Source organism: Filicampus tigris, chromosome 7 (genome assembly GCF_054856515.1).
Source record: "Filicampus tigris isolate MCC_2025a chromosome 7, RoL_Ftig_1.0, whole genome shotgun sequence".
Lineage (NCBI taxonomy): Eukaryota > Metazoa > Chordata > Actinopteri > Syngnathiformes > Syngnathidae > Filicampus > Filicampus tigris.
In genome coordinates this window covers 6,330,653-6,351,560 of record NC_141223.1, presented here as the reverse complement: position 1 = coordinate 6,351,560, position 20,908 = coordinate 6,330,653, and the positions used below count along the sequence as shown (strand labels likewise).

The 20,908-nt window shown below is 40.7% G+C and overlaps 1 protein-coding gene across 1 annotated transcript; it reads right to left on the bottom strand.

The window, feature by feature from the left end:
- Positions 1 to 3,509: 3,509 nt before the first annotated feature.
- mpzl3 (myelin protein zero-like 3) lies at positions 3,510 to 18,204 on the bottom strand. Its single transcript, XM_086036910.1, has 6 exons — positions 17,906 to 18,204; positions 16,680 to 16,846; positions 6,216 to 6,429; positions 5,663 to 5,819; positions 4,498 to 4,567; positions 3,510 to 4,305 (listed from the first exon to the last, which is right to left on the bottom strand). Exons 1-6 carry the CDS (start codon positions 17,973 to 17,975, stop codon positions 4,228 to 4,230), a joined length of 756 nt encoding a protein of 251 aa, XP_085893036.1. The 5' UTR covers positions 17,976 to 18,204; the 3' UTR covers positions 3,510 to 4,227.
- Between the last annotated feature and the right edge of the window lie 2,704 nt (positions 18,205 to 20,908).

The following is a 20,908-nucleotide window of genomic DNA, read 5'->3' as shown; positions in this document are numbered from 1 at the left end:
CTTAGATCAGATCTTTGACTGAGTACAATGCACTCCGTGCACTCCGATGAGTGTCAACTCAACATCCAAATTGCCAAGGCAAATGCCCAAAGCACGTCTTCTGGAATCGCCGGCCAGTCGAGAAATGTGAAAGTGAGCGGAGATGATGGTGCATGCATAGATGCATGCATGCATACGCACACAGCGCTCTTAGGACACGTCACCCTCGCCAGCATCCCACCAGCCCACCCCCATGCCCGGTGCGCTGTTCTCATGGAAACACTAGCAGATAGACTTGGAGAGCAGAGGAGGAGGAGTGTGTATGTGTGTGTGAGAGAGAGAGAGAGAGAGAGAGAGAGAGAGAGAGACAGAGAAAGGGATGAAGGTAGAAGAAGGATGCAAGAGGGCCGGGTGTGGCAGACCCCCCCTCCTTCCTCTATCCCCCCCCCCTTCCCCTCTCTGCTCACATTTTGCGCACGAGTCTCATTTAATGTGCATTCATTTATCTCCACATTTATATTTATAACCATCACCGAATAGTAAGGTCGGCAAACATCCATGCTAGTGTTTGTCTTTCATAAGAGCACAAACGCACACTATAGTGCCACAAGATCGAGTCCCCGCCCCCGCGCCGAGTTCCAGCAGATGCTACGGACACAAAATGGGGAGTGAGGCATGGACAGACAGGGAGGTGAAGAACAAGTTGTGCTATTTGTCTTCTGTTTTACGGGATCATTTGGGATGCTCGTCACTGGGGTGGGGGGTGGGGGGTGGGGGGTTATTGACCTACACCCTTGAGCCGCAGCCCACAGCACGATCACATTGCTCTTCTACATCACCATTATGGGTCATGCGTCATCTTTCCCAGCACTCTTTTTTTTTTTTTTTTTTAACAATGCGTAAACTTCTTTAACTCAAATTTTAGACTTTACTTTACTTTTGCACAAGTCAAAGTCAAGGTGAAAATCAATGATTTGTTGTGACATCTCCAGGAACTACCAAGCATCCAGTCAGACTTCACACAGCTTCTGAGGCAGCGGACCTCAACTGGGAGGCACAAGTCAGGGTACAGACCCGGACACCTTTTTACACAGACCCGAGCTCTCATGTTGGATTATTTTGACAAATACTTGTAAATTAACCGAGGATAAACAGTAATGTAGTCTGGTTATTGCAGTAAATGTATGCACAGAGGAAATACAAAGACCAATTGCGAACGTTGTATAATGCCTCCCACGTAACACGACTCAGCCAGACTGGCAAGTGGCAAAAAAGATTTTCATATAATCATCATCTTTTGACTAAATGAGCTACCTTTGTTTCAGATGAACTATACAGTACTTTAAGAAAATGAAGCTTCACGATGCTTCATGAACCAGTTGCTGTATTTTTTTGACTCCTCTAGATGGCACATCGGTTTCAAGAAAGGGCTTTAAAAATGGCAACTCAGTGTGCTTTCAGACGTATGTTGAACAGTCAGTGGTATCTAGAGGAGTCCAAAAAAAATTACATCAGGTTCATGAAGCATTTTGAAGCTTCATTTTGCAATCGCTACTTTAAGCAGCTTCTCAAAACATTGCATTCATAATCCAGTGTCGATATTTGTTTTTGAGTTTTGTTTTGTTTTTGTATTTTGAGATAGCATCTAAAAGCTATTTATCACATCTACTTGCCATTTTCTGAAGTGTTTACATCAGCAAATAGCAAAACACTTCAGATCAAGTCTATTTAGAGTTTAAGAAGACGTGATTGCGGTCGTCCAAGTAAATAGTAAAATCCAAACACATAACAAGTCTTGCCAGGCTGATGGTAGGCAAAAAAAACATTTGTGGGATGATCTTCATGAACAAGGCCCCTGATCCATTTGTGGTACGCAGATTTGACAAAAATGTCATTTATTTTCAACGTAAGATTCATTTTAAACGTTCATTTTATTATTCAACATTATAAAGTTGAAAACCAACTTCTCACAATGTAATCCAATTTTCCATCCTATTTTTACCCCACACAAGTTTCTTTACATCATTTGCGAATAGAATTTTCTCCGTTTATCTGAGTATATGCTTTCTTGGTTGCCCTACTTTTTGTCAAGAGTTAGAAATTATTGCAGCAATGTGTGTTGTACATCTCAGACGCTGTTGGGATGGAACCCACTTTTATTAATAACGCACAGCACTTAACATTTATCAAATTAGCCTAACGAGACTAGGCACAAACTAAGCTCGCTCGCGGATAAGGTCTATTAACATTTTAATACGTTGAAATATTACTTCTTGCTTCTTTTGTTACATTGTCCTGACTTAATATATTACATTGGTATAATTTATTTTTGTCACATACCTAATCATTGCAACATTCAGAGGCAACATCCAGTTGTTTGTGCCTTGTGTTGTCTTTTTTTTTTTTTTTTTACTCAATATGCCACTGTACAAACACTTTATGGTTATCCTTTTCACTAACATTTATGGTTGTTTCAAATTACCTACAAAGACTCATAGATGGCTATCATGTAGTTCATTTGTTTGCAGACACGTCACGTAGTGCCACACAGTGTTTGATCCTCTAAACTCAGAGGACAATTACTCAAAAGATCAACATCAATTTTGCTGCCACCCTCGATTCAATCAAATTGGACCAGACAGGACATTACACCCGACACAGGTCCGCTCACACACTGTCATTCTGGTGAGCCTCAATCCACTGAGTCAGGACTTCTTCGACTTTAATTCAATATTAACATCACGCATCAACATTACACTTGATCATTTTCACTCTATGCAAGAATTGGGATCAATCATTTCAAGGTCCTATGTTACGATTTACATATCACTATTATGTCTTCATTCAGTACATTAAATATGTAAGTGGTTAGCACAGTTGGCTTTTCAGGTGCTGGAATCTTGACTGCGTCTTCTTTTGTGGAGTTTGCATTTTCTCCCAAGTGCCCGTGTGGGTGGATGGATTCTCTCTCATTTCATCGGTTTTCTCCCACAATGCAAACACATGAATCGGGTTCATGAAAGACTAAATTGTCCATCGTGATTTGGAGAGTGTATGAGCTCTGTGATTGACAGGTGACAAGTCTGGGATGCACCTCTCACTTTCAGCCAGTTCGGATAAGCTCCAATCCTCCCCATGAAGACCATCAAAGTGAGCCAAGACTTCCACATGCATGAATAGTGCCCATGCAACATGTCAGTTGGGGAGTAAAATGTTCCATCTGACTTAATGATAGCATCTTCTGAATGATGAATCAGAAAATGTTTTCTATCCTAAGGGAGTAACATATGTACACAATCACAAAGACCTTGAAATGTTTTCTTATTCTATTATTTTCTTAAATATTATTTCTGCCTGGCACGAGTAAGCTGTTGCCATGGTAGTTTAGATGAAGTACTAGGAATGATAATTATTACCGCATGGCAGTGTTTGAATTATTAAACGCTTGGTGGTTGAGAACGAGCTGAATAAAAAAGTGAAAATAAATGAGACAGAATGAGGACTCATTCATTGATTTTTTTTTTTTTTTTTTTTTGCATGTTTTTTTCCTGCAGTTTTATTCGGCATTTTTAGCACTCACATCTTACAACTTCAGCCTGTCCTTGAGAGTTTTTTAAAAGAATCCTCACGAACATTCATGAATATTGAAAGAGTTTCCATTCATGAATAGTTCAACAGAACAAACAGAGAGAAGAGGAAACTGCAGCTGTATGCTATTCGCTTTACCAACAGAATGACTTGGCATAGATTGTACTAATTATCTTATCTTATCCTGACGAGGCATCTCACTCAAAAGTCAGGGTTGTTCCTTCATTGAGTAAAAATCATGTGTTCATTAAAAGTATACTGTAGCAAATGTTTCTAAAATACAAATCTGACAAGGATATCCGCATCAAAAATATATATATATATAATTCCACAAAATTAAAGTGACATCTTATATATACAAATTATGTACAGTCATAATCGTTTTAAGTGGCATTCAAAAAAAGTCTTTATTTTACTTCCAAAAAATGATATGTGATTTGACACGAAAAAATGACAACTCAAGAAGACATCGGGCAGCAATGACACAGGCAATAAATTAGACAAAAATACATCTCCTTCACAACATCACATGCACCTCTTTACCAAACTGACCTGCTTAGAGGTTGACACGTACATTAATTCACCATTGATTTTCATTCAGTACAAACCCTGTGAAAGGCATCGGCAGGTCTTAAGATCTACAAGTGTGCAAGCCATGGACTAGCACCGGGACTCGTCATAATCTTCAGTAGCAGGCATGTTCTGTTGCACATTGTAGTCGTACTCATTCTCAGAGTCCTGGACACACAGACAACGAGAAAACAAGACATGAAGGTGAGCTGACAAGAAGGCGACAAAACCGCATCTCGTGTCGTCATCTGACGAGTGTGTAAAATGTACCCAGAGAAACAGATCCCATACAAATGCTTTCTGAAGTTATTTAGGAGCAAGACTTTTGCACAATTGAAGTGTATGTACTGTAAACCGTACCGTCAGAGCGAGGTCACAGCATGTAGCTCTCTTGACTTTGTCCGCTATTTGGTCGTGGTCATACTCCTCTCTGATGAACATAGAAGAGTCAACTTAAAACAGTATAATGTAAAGGCCAAAAAAAAAAAAAAAGCTAACTTTGGCAAACTACTCTTTAGAACAAGGCAATAATGAGGTTTGTTGTAAACTACTGTAATATTTCTTATGTTTTACCATACCAACCCTCGCGGATCCTGAGGTCCTCTGGCGCCGGCCTTTTAATTATTCCTAGGGTGAGGACCAAAACGCATGGCGAGGCTGCATTCAGCCATTTTGGTCCTCACCTTATGGAATAGCCTGCCAGAGGACGTCAGGTCCGCAGAGACTTTTGATATTTTTAAGCGGAAGCTCAAGACACACCTTTTTAGTTTGGCTTTTAAATAATGTATCTTTTCGATTGATTGAAGATTATTTTGATCTTATCTTACCGATTTAAGTTCTTAAACTATACTACTGTTTTGTCTTTAAGTTTTGTTGTTCTCTGCTGTTGTTAGCTTTTAGCTCCAGTGTTCCCTCATGGGGGTGCCTCCGCGTTCTGCCCTTCCCGCGGGGGCTTTCATCACAGGGACTCCTTGGGTCCGGGTGACCGGCGGCCTCTACACTTTGTGTGGGGTCCATCTGTCTAATCCGGGCCGGGGTCTCTGTGGTGGTGGCACCCCTGTGGCCGTGGGCTGTCATTCCCCTCGGCGCGGATGAGCTCCCCTTGGGTAGCCTTTCCTCATACGGTTTCTCTGTGCCTTGTCATGTCTTTTTAACACATTTTTATCAGGTTGTGTGTGTGTGAGTGAGTGCTGTGATTGATTGATTGATTGATTTGACTTATGTTATGTTTTAAGATTTAGCCTGGAGGCATTCTGTTCTCTTGTTTTACTTTGAACAATGAATTAATTGTGAAATACTTTTATTGTACATCAACTACATCCTTTGAAATGAATGCATACGATTGGTACAGATAAGCAGATAAACGCTAATTGATCCTTCATTTGGACAAGTCCCATCCACACCTCAAACTTATTTATTCCTTAACCTTTGTAAAACTCATCAATTCAGTGGAAAATCTATTACCAACCAGAGGCTGGATAAAACCCAAGGGACCCACTTCAGTGATTTGGTTGAATCTACTCACTCATCTGCGACCTCTATGGCTGATCTGTAGGCCTTGGAGTGTCTGCGCTCGCTCTCGGGGCACAGCATCTGACCAATCAGAACAAGGGCAACGATGGTGGAAGGGATGAGGACGAAAAAGAGGAGGACTGCAACATCTGAGAAGCGAATGCTGGGTACTGAGGGGAAGGAGGAGGAGAATTTGAGGTACTTAGATACATATCAACAAGCTTTTTAGCACTAAACACCCTCTTCGCACCTGCACATAGTGATCTGCATCTATTCTATAGACAACGTGAATTCAAATGATAATATACTGTACTCTTGTATTACAGTGGGAAGGCGTATAGTATGAGTCAACCTAGAAATCACAGCCAAATATATTAAATGTTGATGAGTCAGCCGCACTAAATATATGCTGGCAAATGCATTTCTGCAAATACAGTCACCTTCATGTCATCATTAATTAAAAGACACGATGGGTGTAAGAGGCCTGGTTTGATCATTCTGCCTTCATTTCAAAATAAAATCTCTGCTTGGTTAGAATTTGAAGCAGATAATGTGAAGCAGCTTACCCTTTGGCATGACAGTGAGTACTGTGTGTGAGTTTGGGTTGCCGTGGACATCTGGGGGATTTCGGACTGAGCACGAGTAGGTTCCGTTATCATTCAGTGTTGAATTGATCAGAGCGATGGAGGCGTCCCCCCTTGCCGGGCTTCCTTGCCACTGAATACGCCCACTGAACTGGCCCTCCACAGGAGGGAAGGCACGAGAAGAGAAGTGGAAGAACTGAGGAAAGCAGAAAAGGAGGCAAACATGATTATTACGCCAGAGTTGAGGGGTGTGGTCAAGAGCAGTAAATATAGGAATCCATGGCTTGTAATTATACCACAAAAGAATAGCAAAATAATTCTGATGGAACACTGGTTAGGAATAACAGAATAGTCTCTCTGGCATTGCCATAGCAACTCCACTACTTTATAGGTTCATATATTGGTGGACAAGAAAGTGGATATTTGTGCTAGTGTCAGCAAGGTGATCAGACAATGTTTATTTCAACAGTTGAGCCGTATTTTCGCACCCAGCACAAGTCTGGCGCAAAATGCAGTCTAACTGTGTTGGTATTTTTTTTAGACGGGTGCAGGTAGAAAGGGGGGGGTTTGCGCTGTTGTGAGAGTCAACACAGCCAACTTACTTCTTGGCCATTGAAAGTGGCTCCACTCATTCCCTTTGAATTGAGTGCAGGAGAAGCGCACAAATATCACGTCATCGTATGTCATTCATGGATATGCCTCAAACTTTCGGAATCATTTTTAAAAAAATCATTGATTGAATTATTATTATTATTATGTTTACTATATTGTTAAAATACCCCTCCAGACACACAACGCACGGACGCGCGATCGGGGTGGAAGGCGGTCTTCACATCGGTGATATGTGATACCCATGTTCAACTTTACGTCATCTGCCCATGGAGGTCTGCTTGCAGTTCCTTGTAAACGTACTTTGCTTGCGTCAATCTCCTGCATGGACTCCAACGAGTCAGTTTCTACTTCCTACTCTACACTGAATTTAAAAGGTAATGAGAGGAGCCAGTTCCATTGGCCAGGAAGCAAGTCGGCTGTGTTCGCGCCCACAACGGCGCAAACGCCTGCTTCTATCTGTGTGCGTCTGTGAAAACACCAAAAGAAACAAAATGCCAGCCATGCTCAGAGTGAACCACACTTTGCACTGGGCATGAAAATAAGGCCATAATGTGACAATACAGAAATGATTTCTTACCGTTCAGCATGTATAGGAGGTCCTCAATTTACCAACAACAGTGCAAAATGAACTAGATACGAGTGTGGGAGGCAACCACATGAGTCCAGGTAAGGATTCATTCTCTTTTTCTTATTCATTTTTTGATTGTTTTATTCTTATGGACTAAAGCACAGGTGTCAAACTCAGATCCGGCCCGCAAAGGCAAATCGTGTCTTCACTTTTAATAACACTGAGATGAAACTATAACTACAATATTGCCCGTGAACAAAAAAAAAAAAAATGACCACCCCTGGACTAAACTGTTTTTCATACAAATATTAATCAGTAATTATAAGGCAACGCGCTGCAACTGATGGACAAAAATCGGCTTACGTCAGTGATGTAGGAAAGGAATTCCTTCATAAAACTAGGAGTCTCCGTACAATAAGTTGACAATACCACATCTGCTTGTGGACAAAACCACATTCGTGCCATTGATTTGTATTCACCGCAGTGTATTCTTTTTCAACAAGAGCACTCAGACCTCCGCCCAGATAGATAAACATATGTCACCTAGGAAATCAATGGACAAATGCTTAAGATCGCATAGCTAAAAGGAGATAACGTTTCATGTAGATCCAGAATTTCTTGGTATGAATTCCTCTGAGAGGCATATTGAGATAAGTGTCTGAAAATGTTAAATGGGAACTTGCTACCAAATGGTCAATCTGACTCAGATCTGTGCGAAACTTGGTTTGGCACAATAGCTTTTGATGCTGCATACATACTTCATTATCATTATTATTATTTATTTTTTTACGGCAAATCTCAAAGTGCAAAAAAAAAAAAAAAAAAAAAAAAGACTAAAAGCAAGTATACAGCATACAATTTACTGTACGCTCACTTGGAAGAATAGCTCAATCAAAGCTGACGTTTGAGATGGCAAACAAACCAACCAACGAGCATGTGTGACTGACAGTTTTGTTTCAGTGACGCTCAGAAAGAAAGACTTGACCAGAACTCGAAATGAATGTCATCATTTTCATCTAAAGAAAAGTCTCTGGCAGCCGGTGGTGAGACAGATGGTGGTGGGACAAGCTGAGCGAAGAGACCAATGTTCAGAAACATGGACACAAAATCTGATCACCTAAAAAAAGTGAACGTGGGAATAATCAAAAGAGCACAACAGCCGTATTAAATAATTCTCAAAAGAGACAGACAAAAAAAAATGGGAAAAAGCACGTTAGCACTATTGCGTCTTCATATCTGTGTCTGGGATTCCTTCAAAGTAAGTCTAACTGGTTGTCTGTCCCTGACCATGTTTGCACTACAAAGGCCGAGCTAATATTTCATTGCATTTAGACATTTACCTGTAGATAAGACTCACATAAAAGATGAGAACATTGGCATAACTATTGGTGTTCACACACTTTACCTGCGCCCCAACTGCTTGCCCTTCTAAACTGACTATTTTGTAGACTCTGGGGGGGCTGGGGTTACGGTACTTGCCTTTAAGGTACAGAATAGAAAGGCTGTCATGTATTTTTTTTTTTTTAAATACCAGCACGAAAAAGAAAAAAAAAACTGCTACTGAACCATTTTTCCCCATCAGTTAATTGTACTGGCGTTAAATCTAATTTGTAAGACAACCTATGTTTTACTTTACAACAAATTTGTTAAGCAATGTTGGTAAACTGGCAACCGCCCCCCCTGTCCCCGCCCCAAAAAAGACATTAAGACACAAAACATTAGGACATCAATATGATTGACAGTACATTCATGTTACACGGGACATCAGATTGTCTTCTTTCCAGTCGATAGCATGTTCAGTTAGATGGGAAACCTTTCGAAAAGCTTTCTCAAGCTTCCATCATGGCCACCGGAAGGCAATGGCAGCATCAGGAAAGTCATCAGCTAGCAGGATGCCATGCAAGTACTCTCTCAAATCAACAACTTGCAAATGCTATGTTCCAAAAAAAATGTGATACATTGATTGCACGACATCTGTTAAACAGATCACATGAGCTGACAAAGTGGATGTCATGTATCTGAAGAACTTTAATTTCATCAAGAGTGATGTGATAAAGGAGAGCGGAGAGAGCTTTGAGTTATCGCTCTAATTTACAAGATTACTGTGTAGAGACACTGCACTCAGGAACGTGTTCATGATTAGCATGCTATATTCCGAGGTAAATGTTACGCCATTGATTGCATATCGTTATCATTGGCTTAGTCACATTGATGCAGTGGAGCCTGTAAATCTGATGCCCAAGTCTAAATTCAACTAACATTTTCTAGCAAAACTGTCTTTGAAGTGGCCAAAAGAAAGCAAAAAAAAAATCCAGAGGTCAAAGAGTCATATATGACAAACGGAGAGACCTCATACCTCCAAATCCCTCATTAGACTTAAGTGACCATATAAAGGATTAACTCAAGTCTTTAGCTTCTTCTTTTGTGACACCAACACAAAATTGTACCAGCGATGGAAAAAAAAAAAAAAAAAAAAAAAAGTGTGATCACAACTGTAGGAATAGAACTTATTACAAGACAGGGAAACATTCCAAGTGTATGTGCTGTCAACGTGTTACAATATGGCTATGTCAACAACGTTGTCACGCCCTCGTATGTGGTTAAAGAATGACAGTCGCTGATGCCTCTTCAGTCGCTTTCTTCCCACGAGCGGTAGTAGAACACACATTAATTCAACAGCTGCTTTAGGCCACAACTCTCGCCAAGTCACAGCAAAAGTGACGGAAACAAATGCAAACAAAGAGCAAGGTCTACTTTGGTGCACTGCAACTATTTACAAAATGGGCTGCAAAGCACAATGGGAAGTGGCTTTTCCGTCGTTGCAATGTGTTGGTTAATCGAAGCAGAATGGAAATTGTTGTATTTAGTTGGTATAGGAAGCATAAAGAGTATGATGCATGTCACTCATAGTTTAAGCTAAGGGTGAGTACACAATTTACTGTTTGATATTAAATTAAAATTTCTGTGTTTAGTGAAACACCATATACATATAAGAATAGTCATTAAGTTGTTAATATTGTACGGTAAGGAGCACATAATATGTGCCCTATACCCTAACTCCATATTTAGACTCTAAACATGTAACACCATTAAATGTGCTAGACTGCATCATAAGATTGCGTAAAAACACGTTTTTAATACTTGCTGCCTGAATCCAAACAGTGCACAAATATGTGCCCTGCTCTTTTTTTTTTTTTTTTTTTTGACAAATCAATCCAGACTGGGTACAATGTCAGCAGTGTCAAAAATGTATATGACTCCTGTAAAAGTATCTTATCCTTTTACAACCGTGTTTATAGGCTGATTGTAGACATGGTGGTTCCAGGGGCGGAGCCAAGGGTGGGCCTGGGTGTGCACAGGCTCTCCCAGAATGACAAACTGCCCACGCAGTGTGATTCATGTTAAATTAATATGTAATTTGTGTTTCGATGTGTTTTTTTATTTTATTGAATATTAAGAATGGCATAATTGTGGTTGTCTATGGACATATTATTCAGTTCGTCATTTTATTTGAATATACGATGTGTCGGGACAGGAGGATTGCACTCTGTGAGAGAAATATTTAGGTCCACCCTGATTTTCCAGGCCCACCCATTAGCCACGTTCTGGCTCCGCCCCTGGGTGGTTCTCTGGTATGTTATTTATCCTTTGACTGTTCAAGCATATCAGGCTCTCTACCCGTGGCCAGAGCAAGTCTGACAAAAAGGGCGGTGTAAATGTGCGTAGGGGCGGGTTATTTTGTGTTGATATTTTCGCAGATGCATGCAGCTCGGCGCAGTTAAAAAAGGGGGGTTTGCGTCACTGTGGGAGTGAACACAACCGGCTTGAGTCACAGCCAAAGGTGCGAAGCATTATGAAGCGCAAAATGCGACAGCAGGGACCCCAGACTGATGAGCAACTTAAATTGTACATCAAGCAAGAATGGGAAAGAATTCCACTTACAAAGTTTCAACAATTATTGTCCTGAGTTCCCAAACACTAATGTTAAAAGAAATGGTGATGTAATACAGTGGCAAACACGCCTAAATGATTCAAAGAGTTTGATGCACGCTGTCTACAAATGTTGAGCCCATCGTGTGCTAAGAAGATCGATTACGATTTAACTGTCCATTTAAATGCAAGCTAATTATGCAAAGAAAATGGTGCCCAAAGACTAAAGGTGATCAATGTATGACAAAAATCGATTTAAAATAATTCCCAAGCATAGCAGGTATTTTAACTCATTTACTGTCAGACATTTTCAGACCCTCTTTTACCCTAACGTTTGAAAAAAATTGAAAAAAATATGAATAAATTCCTGGGATTGAATGGCTGGACTGTGAAAAGACACGTCAATTCCTCAATGGCATGAATGAGTTAAGCACGAATCAGTAGAATTCAGATGGTTATTGCTCTATTTCGCAGTGAGCTTTCACTGTTATGTAATTGAGCAGCCATCTCGTCCGTTTTTGCCATCTATCAAATTAATTCTCATTGGGACCAAGTTAACCATGCAGGCCAGTGAAGCACTGTGTTAACTGTGGCTGCTTTGGCTGAATAATTGTATTTAGGACAAAGCTTTTCACATGCTTATTCTTCATAGCCAGGCCCACTGTGATATACGACCAGGGACAATCAGACATAAAAAGCTGCCAAAACAGCTAATGAAATTGGATGGAGAGTAAATACAGGCTGGAAAATAGAAATTGGAAACATTGAGAACTCTGTTCCATCCACGGACAACATCGGACTGCAACACATTTTGTATCTATAACAAATCAAACAGTAGGATTGTCTGTAACACCCTTTTGCAATAGCTTTAGAGTTTTGCAAGGATATGACATGTTGAGACACATTCATGCTCATGCTAGCATATCAATACCTAGTCTATCTCTTCTCATCTTCCTCCACACTTTGAGGCCAGACAACTTTGTCTTTTAATGACTAAACCAACAGTGCTCCGCATTAGAAGGAGCCACAAAACATTAGCTTTCACTTCACTCTGAGTGCTCCTATAGGAAATGATGGCATATAGGGTTGCAACTACCACAGTATGTATTCCAGTGGTCCAAATGCAATTACACAGAACCACATTTGATGGCTCTCTTCAAGCCCAAATGGAACTCCTTAAGTTATGTGGTGGTTTTTAGTGGACTGGTCAATGAGACTCAACCCTGATTGAGCACAGTTAGAGGATTGAGTGCTGTTATGGGTTGGAATGGAAACATGGATGGCATTTTGGAAGACCACAATGCCACCATTGAGGAAAGGAATTTCGGTAGCTGTTCACATAAGGTTATCGGGGAAGCCTCTGAAGTACACAGAGGCTGGGCTGGAATGGGATTCAGTATAAGACTGATACAGATGATGCGCACGCAGTGATTGAAACTGATGATCCATCCATCCATCTATTATCTATACCGCTTATATTTTTTAAAAAAAAGAAAAAAAATATGGATTAAAGGAAATTGTTTGACACTTGAATTTCTACACTGTGTAAATGACACTGACACATAATCAAATGTGTCAAAGCAGACAGAGTTGAGGCAATATTAAACTTTGCTAGGTACTCAAAATCTTCTGATATGGCTCTAATGCGGCTATCCAACTCAGAAGTGATACTTTTAGGAGTTCATTCACTCATTAAAAACAGTACAACACACTGAATAGCAGATCATGTGTTCAGGTACGCTTAGGCACAGGTTGTATCGCCTTTATGCCTTATAACAGTTGTCTCGCAAATCAGAATACCACTGATTCCTCAGGAAGGAAGTCTAATGTGTTGTAAATAATTATTATTAGCATAACTTCATGTTGCCTGCCATGTTGATTTAGTGGGGATTCTTCTGGTCTGTTTTTCCTCGTGCTAGTTACTAGTTACTTCTGCCTGCTTGACAAATGTTCCCTGGGTGATGTATGCAAAATAGGGCAGATCAGGAATATTTTGATCAAAAACTAAAGTAAGGTTGGTGCAAATTGGCTTTTGGTGAAGGAGTTCGTGTGATAACATGTTTATTTTAACCGATTAAGGACAGGAGCGCATAACCGCGTTTCTACCACGAGAGCCGGGAGCGCTGTTGCGTCATTCTACCGTTAAAGCCGGGAGAGCGGATACGTCGGTGTCTTTTTTTAATCCAATTCTCCGTCTCTTAGCCAATTTAATGCATCAGAATATACACGTGACGGTGTCGCGGGACCGCGGAGGATGTCGTGGAATTTTTTCGAGCCGTAGGTAGGCTAATCGATCACCGGGAGCTCTGATAAGTAACGGCAGTGTTATATAGACGATGCGCACGACCAGTGGAACCAGTCGAACATGATATATGGTTTGTAGACAATGACGACATTGACGTCTTTGTAACATAATAGAGGATGGTAATTACCAATGGATTTCTTTTTAATTAAAAGAGTGCTTCTCTTGCACTGACACGTTATTTTTACATCTTCGATTGAAACAGTAAATAATAAATTCTGCCTGTGTGAAAACCACATGTCTAAGCTCTTTAATTCTTTTGGAATTATGTTTCTGTCTGCTATGAGGGGCTGAGATATTAATCATTTTGTAAGTGTTGAATTTCTGGGAGAACTTCAAGTTTTCAAGGGTAATTCCAAAGGCGACCTTAGGTTTTGGGGAGCTGTTGAGACAGGTGCTTTAGACATTAATGGGTTAAGTCATATGTCAATCTTAGCACAGCCAAACATACACAGAAGTTAAGTCATTGTTTGACTTCCCGTTCTCACCAAGTAGAAACAGTTTCACAGTGAATGCCAGTGGGCAAAAGTAAAAACAATCATAGACAAAGTAGACTAAGTGAAAACCACTTTGAATAGAATGCATAAAAAAACGTGATTGAAAAGAGAATGCGGATATAGACAAGCAGCTGAATGCTGAGATCTCAGCAAGCAAAAAGCCTGCGTGGCAAGTTCCAGTAAGCTCTGACCTTCCGTCTGGAAACACCCAGAGGTGGGCAATTTACAAAATTTTGCCGGCCCATCATCATCCATCAGCAGCCTGGGCACCCGTCTGTCATTGTCAGTCCATCATTTTTTCGAGCCAAACCTAACTGTAATGGTCAGTTGGTCAGTCCATCATGTTATTTTAACTGCGCTTTCCTCACCACTTTCATCAGTAAATTTGTGTAACGTGTAAAAAGCCATCCAAATTGCTTGCACTCCTACTTCTTTCTATAAATGCTCGTCGTCTGCTTCTTCTGTTTCTTCTTCTCCTTCTTCTTGGTTCATTGGCAGATTACAGCTCTTGGGTGCATACTGCCACCTGCTGTACGGGAAGTGCAAAGCACGTCCATACATTGTCAATAGAAGCAACCCTTCTTGTATTCATCCCCGCGAACAAACATGAGACAAGGAGGGATTGTTTCTATCAGTTGTGAGCAAAAGGGGCATAAATACTTGTACATTTTATATGTAGCTCAGCAGCTTCATTCAGTTCTTTCATTTTCTTTTTCAATTTTCTGTCCTTCAATTCATTGCCTGTGAGTTCAAGAAAGAAGAGGTTCTCCAAAGCTGCTTCTGTAACAACAATGTAGTTTTCCCAGTGTTCCATACAACCCCTGCCGCAGATTGGGTTTCAAGCGTAATGATTAACATTACATCAACACACAACTTGGAGTTAAACATGACGTAGCACTGTGGAATCTGATTTCCTTCCACATTCCAAAAACACGTTGGTGTCAATAGTCCCCCTGGGCTTCAGCTCACCTGCTCTCTTGAACAGGGTAAGTGGAAGAAAATGGATGGATGAATGAATAGACATCCATTCACCTGGCCAGCCATCCATTTTCTATACCGCTTTAAAGTCATTGAGGTCGCGGGTGAGCTAAAGCCTATCTCAGCTGACTTCAGGTGAAAGGGCGAGGTACACCCTGAACAAGTCACTAGCCAATCGTAGGGCTCATTTAGATAAACAGCCATTCACAGTCACAATCACAAATTTAGAGTCAACAAATAACCAAATAGGCATGTTTTTGAAATGTGGGAGCCAGCCAGAGTACTGAAAAAGCCACATACACAAAGGAGGAACATGCAAACTCCAAACAAGAAGGCCGGAGCCCTGATCCCCACTCACGCTTCTTTTGCATTTCATGTAGATGACGTAGATTCGGTTCACGGCCAGTACCCAAATTTCCAGCCATGGCTGGTGTCAAGTTTAAATAGAAAAATGGATGTGTTGCATAAGGAAGGGCATCCGGTGCAAAATCTGTGCCATACAAATAATGCGTGGCAACAGCAAAAAATAATAAGTTAAAAAAGTAACAAATTTCATCACACTCTTCTATTTCTGCACTCCAACTGACACAGAACTCAGTGTACAAATTCCACGGATGCAGAATACGTATGGATTTCTTTAAAAACCTGTTTTCTGAGATTGGTCAGTGATCATCTGATGTTTTGCAAGATGAGCTGTGAATGGTCGTTACCTGAGCCCTGAGCAACTTTCATTTTCATTTTCAGTCGGCTGCAAGTGGCAAAATGGACGCCGCCTCAGATGGATAAAAACGGGTGGATTTTGCTGCTTCATTCATATTCCACAAACGCAATAATAATCAGAATGCCGTGTTTGGACTAATGGGGTCGCTAGAACATATATATTGGTAGGATGAGAGGAGGTGTTTTTCATATGGTCACTCTATATCGCCTCTCTATATTGATCTGGAACGTGTACCCCCATGATGAATAGGGATTTAGTGCACAGATAAATAAAGCATTGATTTTAGTTGTTGGTGATTTGTTTAAAGCCGTGTTTTTATATTTTGTATTGTTAACCCTCTTGGAAATGCCTTCTTTGTCTTTATTTAGACAGCAGGCAACAATTTAAACACATGCAACTGACACCTACAGCACTACAGACAAGAAGAGCAACAACTGTTGCTCAGGTTCACATAATTGGTATTGATTCAAATGCGATTGATTACTTACAAAGGCTGTAACTAGATATTGCTGGTGTCGTGCCAAAACCTTGTGCCTCCAAAATGGTCATTTTTCAGGAGACATAAAAAAAATGGGCAGTTTGCTCAACCATTAGCATTGCATCATGAAAGAGAGCAAGCCTTTTTCAAGACTTTAGATTGGCCAATAATGTGTAAAAATAACCAATAGTATAGGTTTTTGAAAAAATATGAAATTCACCAAAATGTGACTTATGAGCTTTTGGCTCGATGCCAGCCATTATAGTCCCACCCACCGCAACTTTAAATATACAGTGCCTTCTTGTATGATTTAGGTTTAGTGCAGCAGAGTTAAATGCGGCACACAAGATCTTCACTCACTGTCTGCGGTGGCCCTCCAGTCTGGGGTCTGTAGGACCAATCGATAGTCATCTTGCTCGTGGGTCGACTGGTGGAAGTGAATGTGCAGGACAGTGTGATGGTGTCTCCTGTGGATGCTTGGAGCTCTGCTGGTGAACTCACTGTGATGGAGGAGACTAGTGGAGGAGCTGCAAAGAATAGCACAGATGTGACAGAACATAGGGGGAAAACAAAAGGGAGCGTGTGTGCAGGTTTCGTTTTTTTAGCTAAATGAGAACACTACAAAAGGTTAGGCGCAAGGTGATACATTTGCAAGCTTACTGGTACTTAGAACGCTGAAAGATCACAGTGTGCTCAGAGCGATCACTTTGTAGCAGCGAGAAAAGAAAAAAAACAACAACAATTGCAAGGCCTGAAGAGATTAAAAGCAACCGATACTGATCTGACTTTGACCGCAGCAATCTTGTCTTGGCTGGTAAAACGTGAGTGATAAGTAAGTAAATAAGTAAGTAAAAGTGAGAAATTTCTCAGTAAACGTAGGGCAGTCTTCTAGTCCTGCTATACAACGTATTCTGTATCTTAATTATCATCACAAATCAATGGTAATTCACATCTAAACATGCAAGATAGTATGTTGGTGACTTTGTGGTTATTACGTTAACATTTAATCATAGCAACACCCAGACGTTTTGAAAATATATATGAATAAGAGACCTCTGATTAGATGCTGAGTAAGTTCTATGCTGGTGATATGACCAAACTTGAGAAACATTTGACATATTCCATAAGTATTATTACATTAAAGGAATGATATTAATACCTTAAAATTGTTAAGTAGACCCATGAATTCCCGCGCACCTGTGACGTTACTTAATTTACAAGAGGCAATAGTGCATTTAGGGTCACGTGTTACATCCATACGGACGTCCATCTGGTGTGCCTAAATAATACAAGAAGCTACAGGTTTTACGGAAATATACAAATAGAGCTGTGTGCTCGCGGCACAAACAAACAACACACCTATTTTGTTAAGTTTGAAAAAGCGGGGAAATGTCAACAGAAATATAATTTCGTGCGTATAAAAGTACGGTAACATGGACGAATTGACTTAACTTTTCCTACATCCTCGACATTCTTCGGAAATTATGGGGACACTGTGGTTACGTCATTAAAATAAATTCGATACTCGTGGATGAAACGCTTGTGGATTATCAACATGAAAGCCGAACTATGGCCTGTTTACTCACCGAGAAAAAAGAGCAAATGGAACAGTAGCACGTCTTTGAGTGAGCTAGTCCTGTGGCACTTTCGATGCATTTTAGGAGGTCAAGAAACATCCACTTGCGGTCGACACAAAATGTTAATCAAACAAACAAAAAAAGAACTGCCTCAAAGCTTTAGAAAAACTCGTTCCATTGTCTCATTCGGGGTGACTCAAGCCTCCGCTGCGCAGCGAAATGAACTACCTGACAAACAGGTGGATCAGGAAGTGAGGCTTGATGGATCATCTTGAAGAGTAAAATAATTGTGCTACAACGCATGATCTGGCGATCACCTCGTAGTATTAATATTTACTAGTCAATGTGTGTGTGTGTGTGTGCGTGTGTGTGTGGGTGTGTAAAATAATTATCTTATTGTTGATTATGATGAAAAAACTTTAACAAAATGTTTCATCTGTATGTTTTTGGTATGTCAATCAATAAACCAGTAAAAATATCTGTGCATTATTAAAATAGTTGTGCTAACAAAAGTGGAATGTTTCTTTGGCTTCAAATTAGTTTTGAGCTCTGATATCTGTTCAAGAGCAAACATCAATTTTACAAATTGCTACACTAGAGGCCACTGTTGCAGAAGCCCTGCTGGAATTGAATGTAAAGCACGTGTGGGCCCAGTGTTGACAAGCTAGTCAAAGAAATGACAGTCACTGTCGCCATTCACATTTCGCAACCAAAATGAAGTAGTCAACATCCATCCATCCATTATCTGTACCGCTTCTCCTCACAAGGGTCGCGGGGCGTGCTGGAGCCTATCCCAGCTGTCTTTGGGCAGTAGGCGGGGGACACCCTGAACTGGTTGCCAGCCAATCGCAGGGCAAGTAGTCAACATGTGTTCTACTAAAGTCTTAAAATTTTAAATTCTATTGTTCAAGAGTGAGCAGCACAGTGGAGAGAAATTAGTACATCCACCTCAGTTGAGGTTTGAATCCGGGCTGTGGCTCCTTTGTTTCTTTGTACACAGAAAAAAATCTATTCATATCCAAGGGCAATTTAGAGTCTTCCGTGAACTTAATAAAACCCAGGCATTTAAGCAGTCTCACCGGATTTTCATTTTACTTACAATTTCCAGAGAACTCTTGTTTTAAAGCTTATGGTGGCCCCCCCTTTGTAAGAAAACCCTGGCAAGCCCGCTGAGTTTGGTACAAGTGTGTTGCAAACTCTATACAGGAAGGCCTGAGACGGAAACTCAAATCTCAGGCAGACGTAGGCTTCAAAGCACGTTCAAGTGTGCTTCCCATTGTTGATTATGATAAGTCTACTCTGTTTGTGAACAAAAGTACAATGACATCATTGTCTGCATATGGTTTATTTGTACAAACTGTCCATTAGTGGTTTCAGAGTCTTTTATTATCATCTATGATCCCACTGAGGCCCGATTTGTTCCCTTATCTCCCATGCCAGCAAAACATCGACTGCCCTGCTGGGACTAGCCTACTATTTGTGGCCCCACTAAGCTATACCGGAATCCAATCTGTTGTCTTTACTGCTGTAATTGTCTCTAATTGGCATAAGTATTTGTTTTTGGTTTATCTTTCCCTGTGTTTGTGAAGGTTTCTTTTGAAGTATATTCATTTCTCAATTTGGTGTGGATCATTCCTCACCATCTCGGCCAGATGACTTCTGACACTAAAATCTAGCCATGTACCATGCATCATATTTCATGACGCATCAAATGATGACGATACACTCGTGTACCGGTAGTTAAAATAAAGTAGCTGTACGTACAGTTAAGACTGGAACAGTGGCGCTATTTAGCGTGGAAGACTGAAAGTGTAAATGTTTGGTAGTGTAGTGATTCACATAGCTAAATGCCCCATATACACACTTGCCCTCTAACTTACTTGCAATGGGCGTAAAACCCCTTGATGAGTGGATGTTAAGTGCAATTTCTCCCCAGAAGCTGTCCAGTTTGATATATAAGAATGCTGTATAGCACTCTGTGTGCCAAAGATCATCATAGTATATATACAGTATAATATAATAAAAGATTATGCAACAGTTCCCACACTGATTAGAGGCATATCGCTTTTCTCTTTTGAATAAGTGACTACCTCTGCCATCCACGTGTATTGTGTCACCTGTATTATAACCTCTAATATGCTTGACTTTGTTAGACTCATCTAATGATGGCCAAGGAATCCTTATGCTTCTTACACAACCAGCACTGCATTGTGCTGTGATGTATTTTGTGTGTGTGCACAGGGGCTCTCTGTCTGTCTGCTGTCGCAGCGTGGTGTCAGTTTCAGTTAAAATCTCCTCAGTCGCAAAACAAAAAGTCTTTTTCCTTTCAGGTGTTTTGTGTTGCAACTGCCGTCAAACTGTGAGAGACTACTTGAGTTGTTAATAGTGGAGCAGACAAAAGGGGATTTGTACATGCAGCTATGTTCCTTGAAATGAGAACCGTTTTTCTGTCTTTTCAACAGTTTCTATGGACTGTGATACTGTGTGGACAAGAATAGTTGATGAGTGGCCTGAACTCTGTGAAACAAGGTTGAAATGTTTCTCACAAACAAGTATGGCATCACTCACCAGTTGGGGGGAATCTTACGACACATTGAAGCATGGAAATCAATCTTTATTAAGGTATCAATTCAAATAAATTACTCTGTAAGAGGGTGTTTGTCTGTGTTGAAATTCCTTCTAGAGTAGATGTGAAGTGATTTGATTTCTTTGAGTCTAACATGACAAGCCCATGCGGTTTGTGTGTTTGCTTGTGCTCGAGCCTGTAATGGAATTTATACGTATCTGTGCCAGGTACAACCCATCCGAAGGTGCGGAATGCAGACCACATTGAAGTGAGTAAGAGTAGCAGATGTAGTTCTTGTATCTGTTGTCAGTGGCTGGTTGTCAGCCGATCACAGGGCATATATGGACTAACAACCATTCATACTCAAATTCAGACCACAATTTAGGATTGAGCGTCCGTGTCTGTCGTCTGCCTTTTTTTCCGGGGGGGGGGGGGGGGGGGGATTG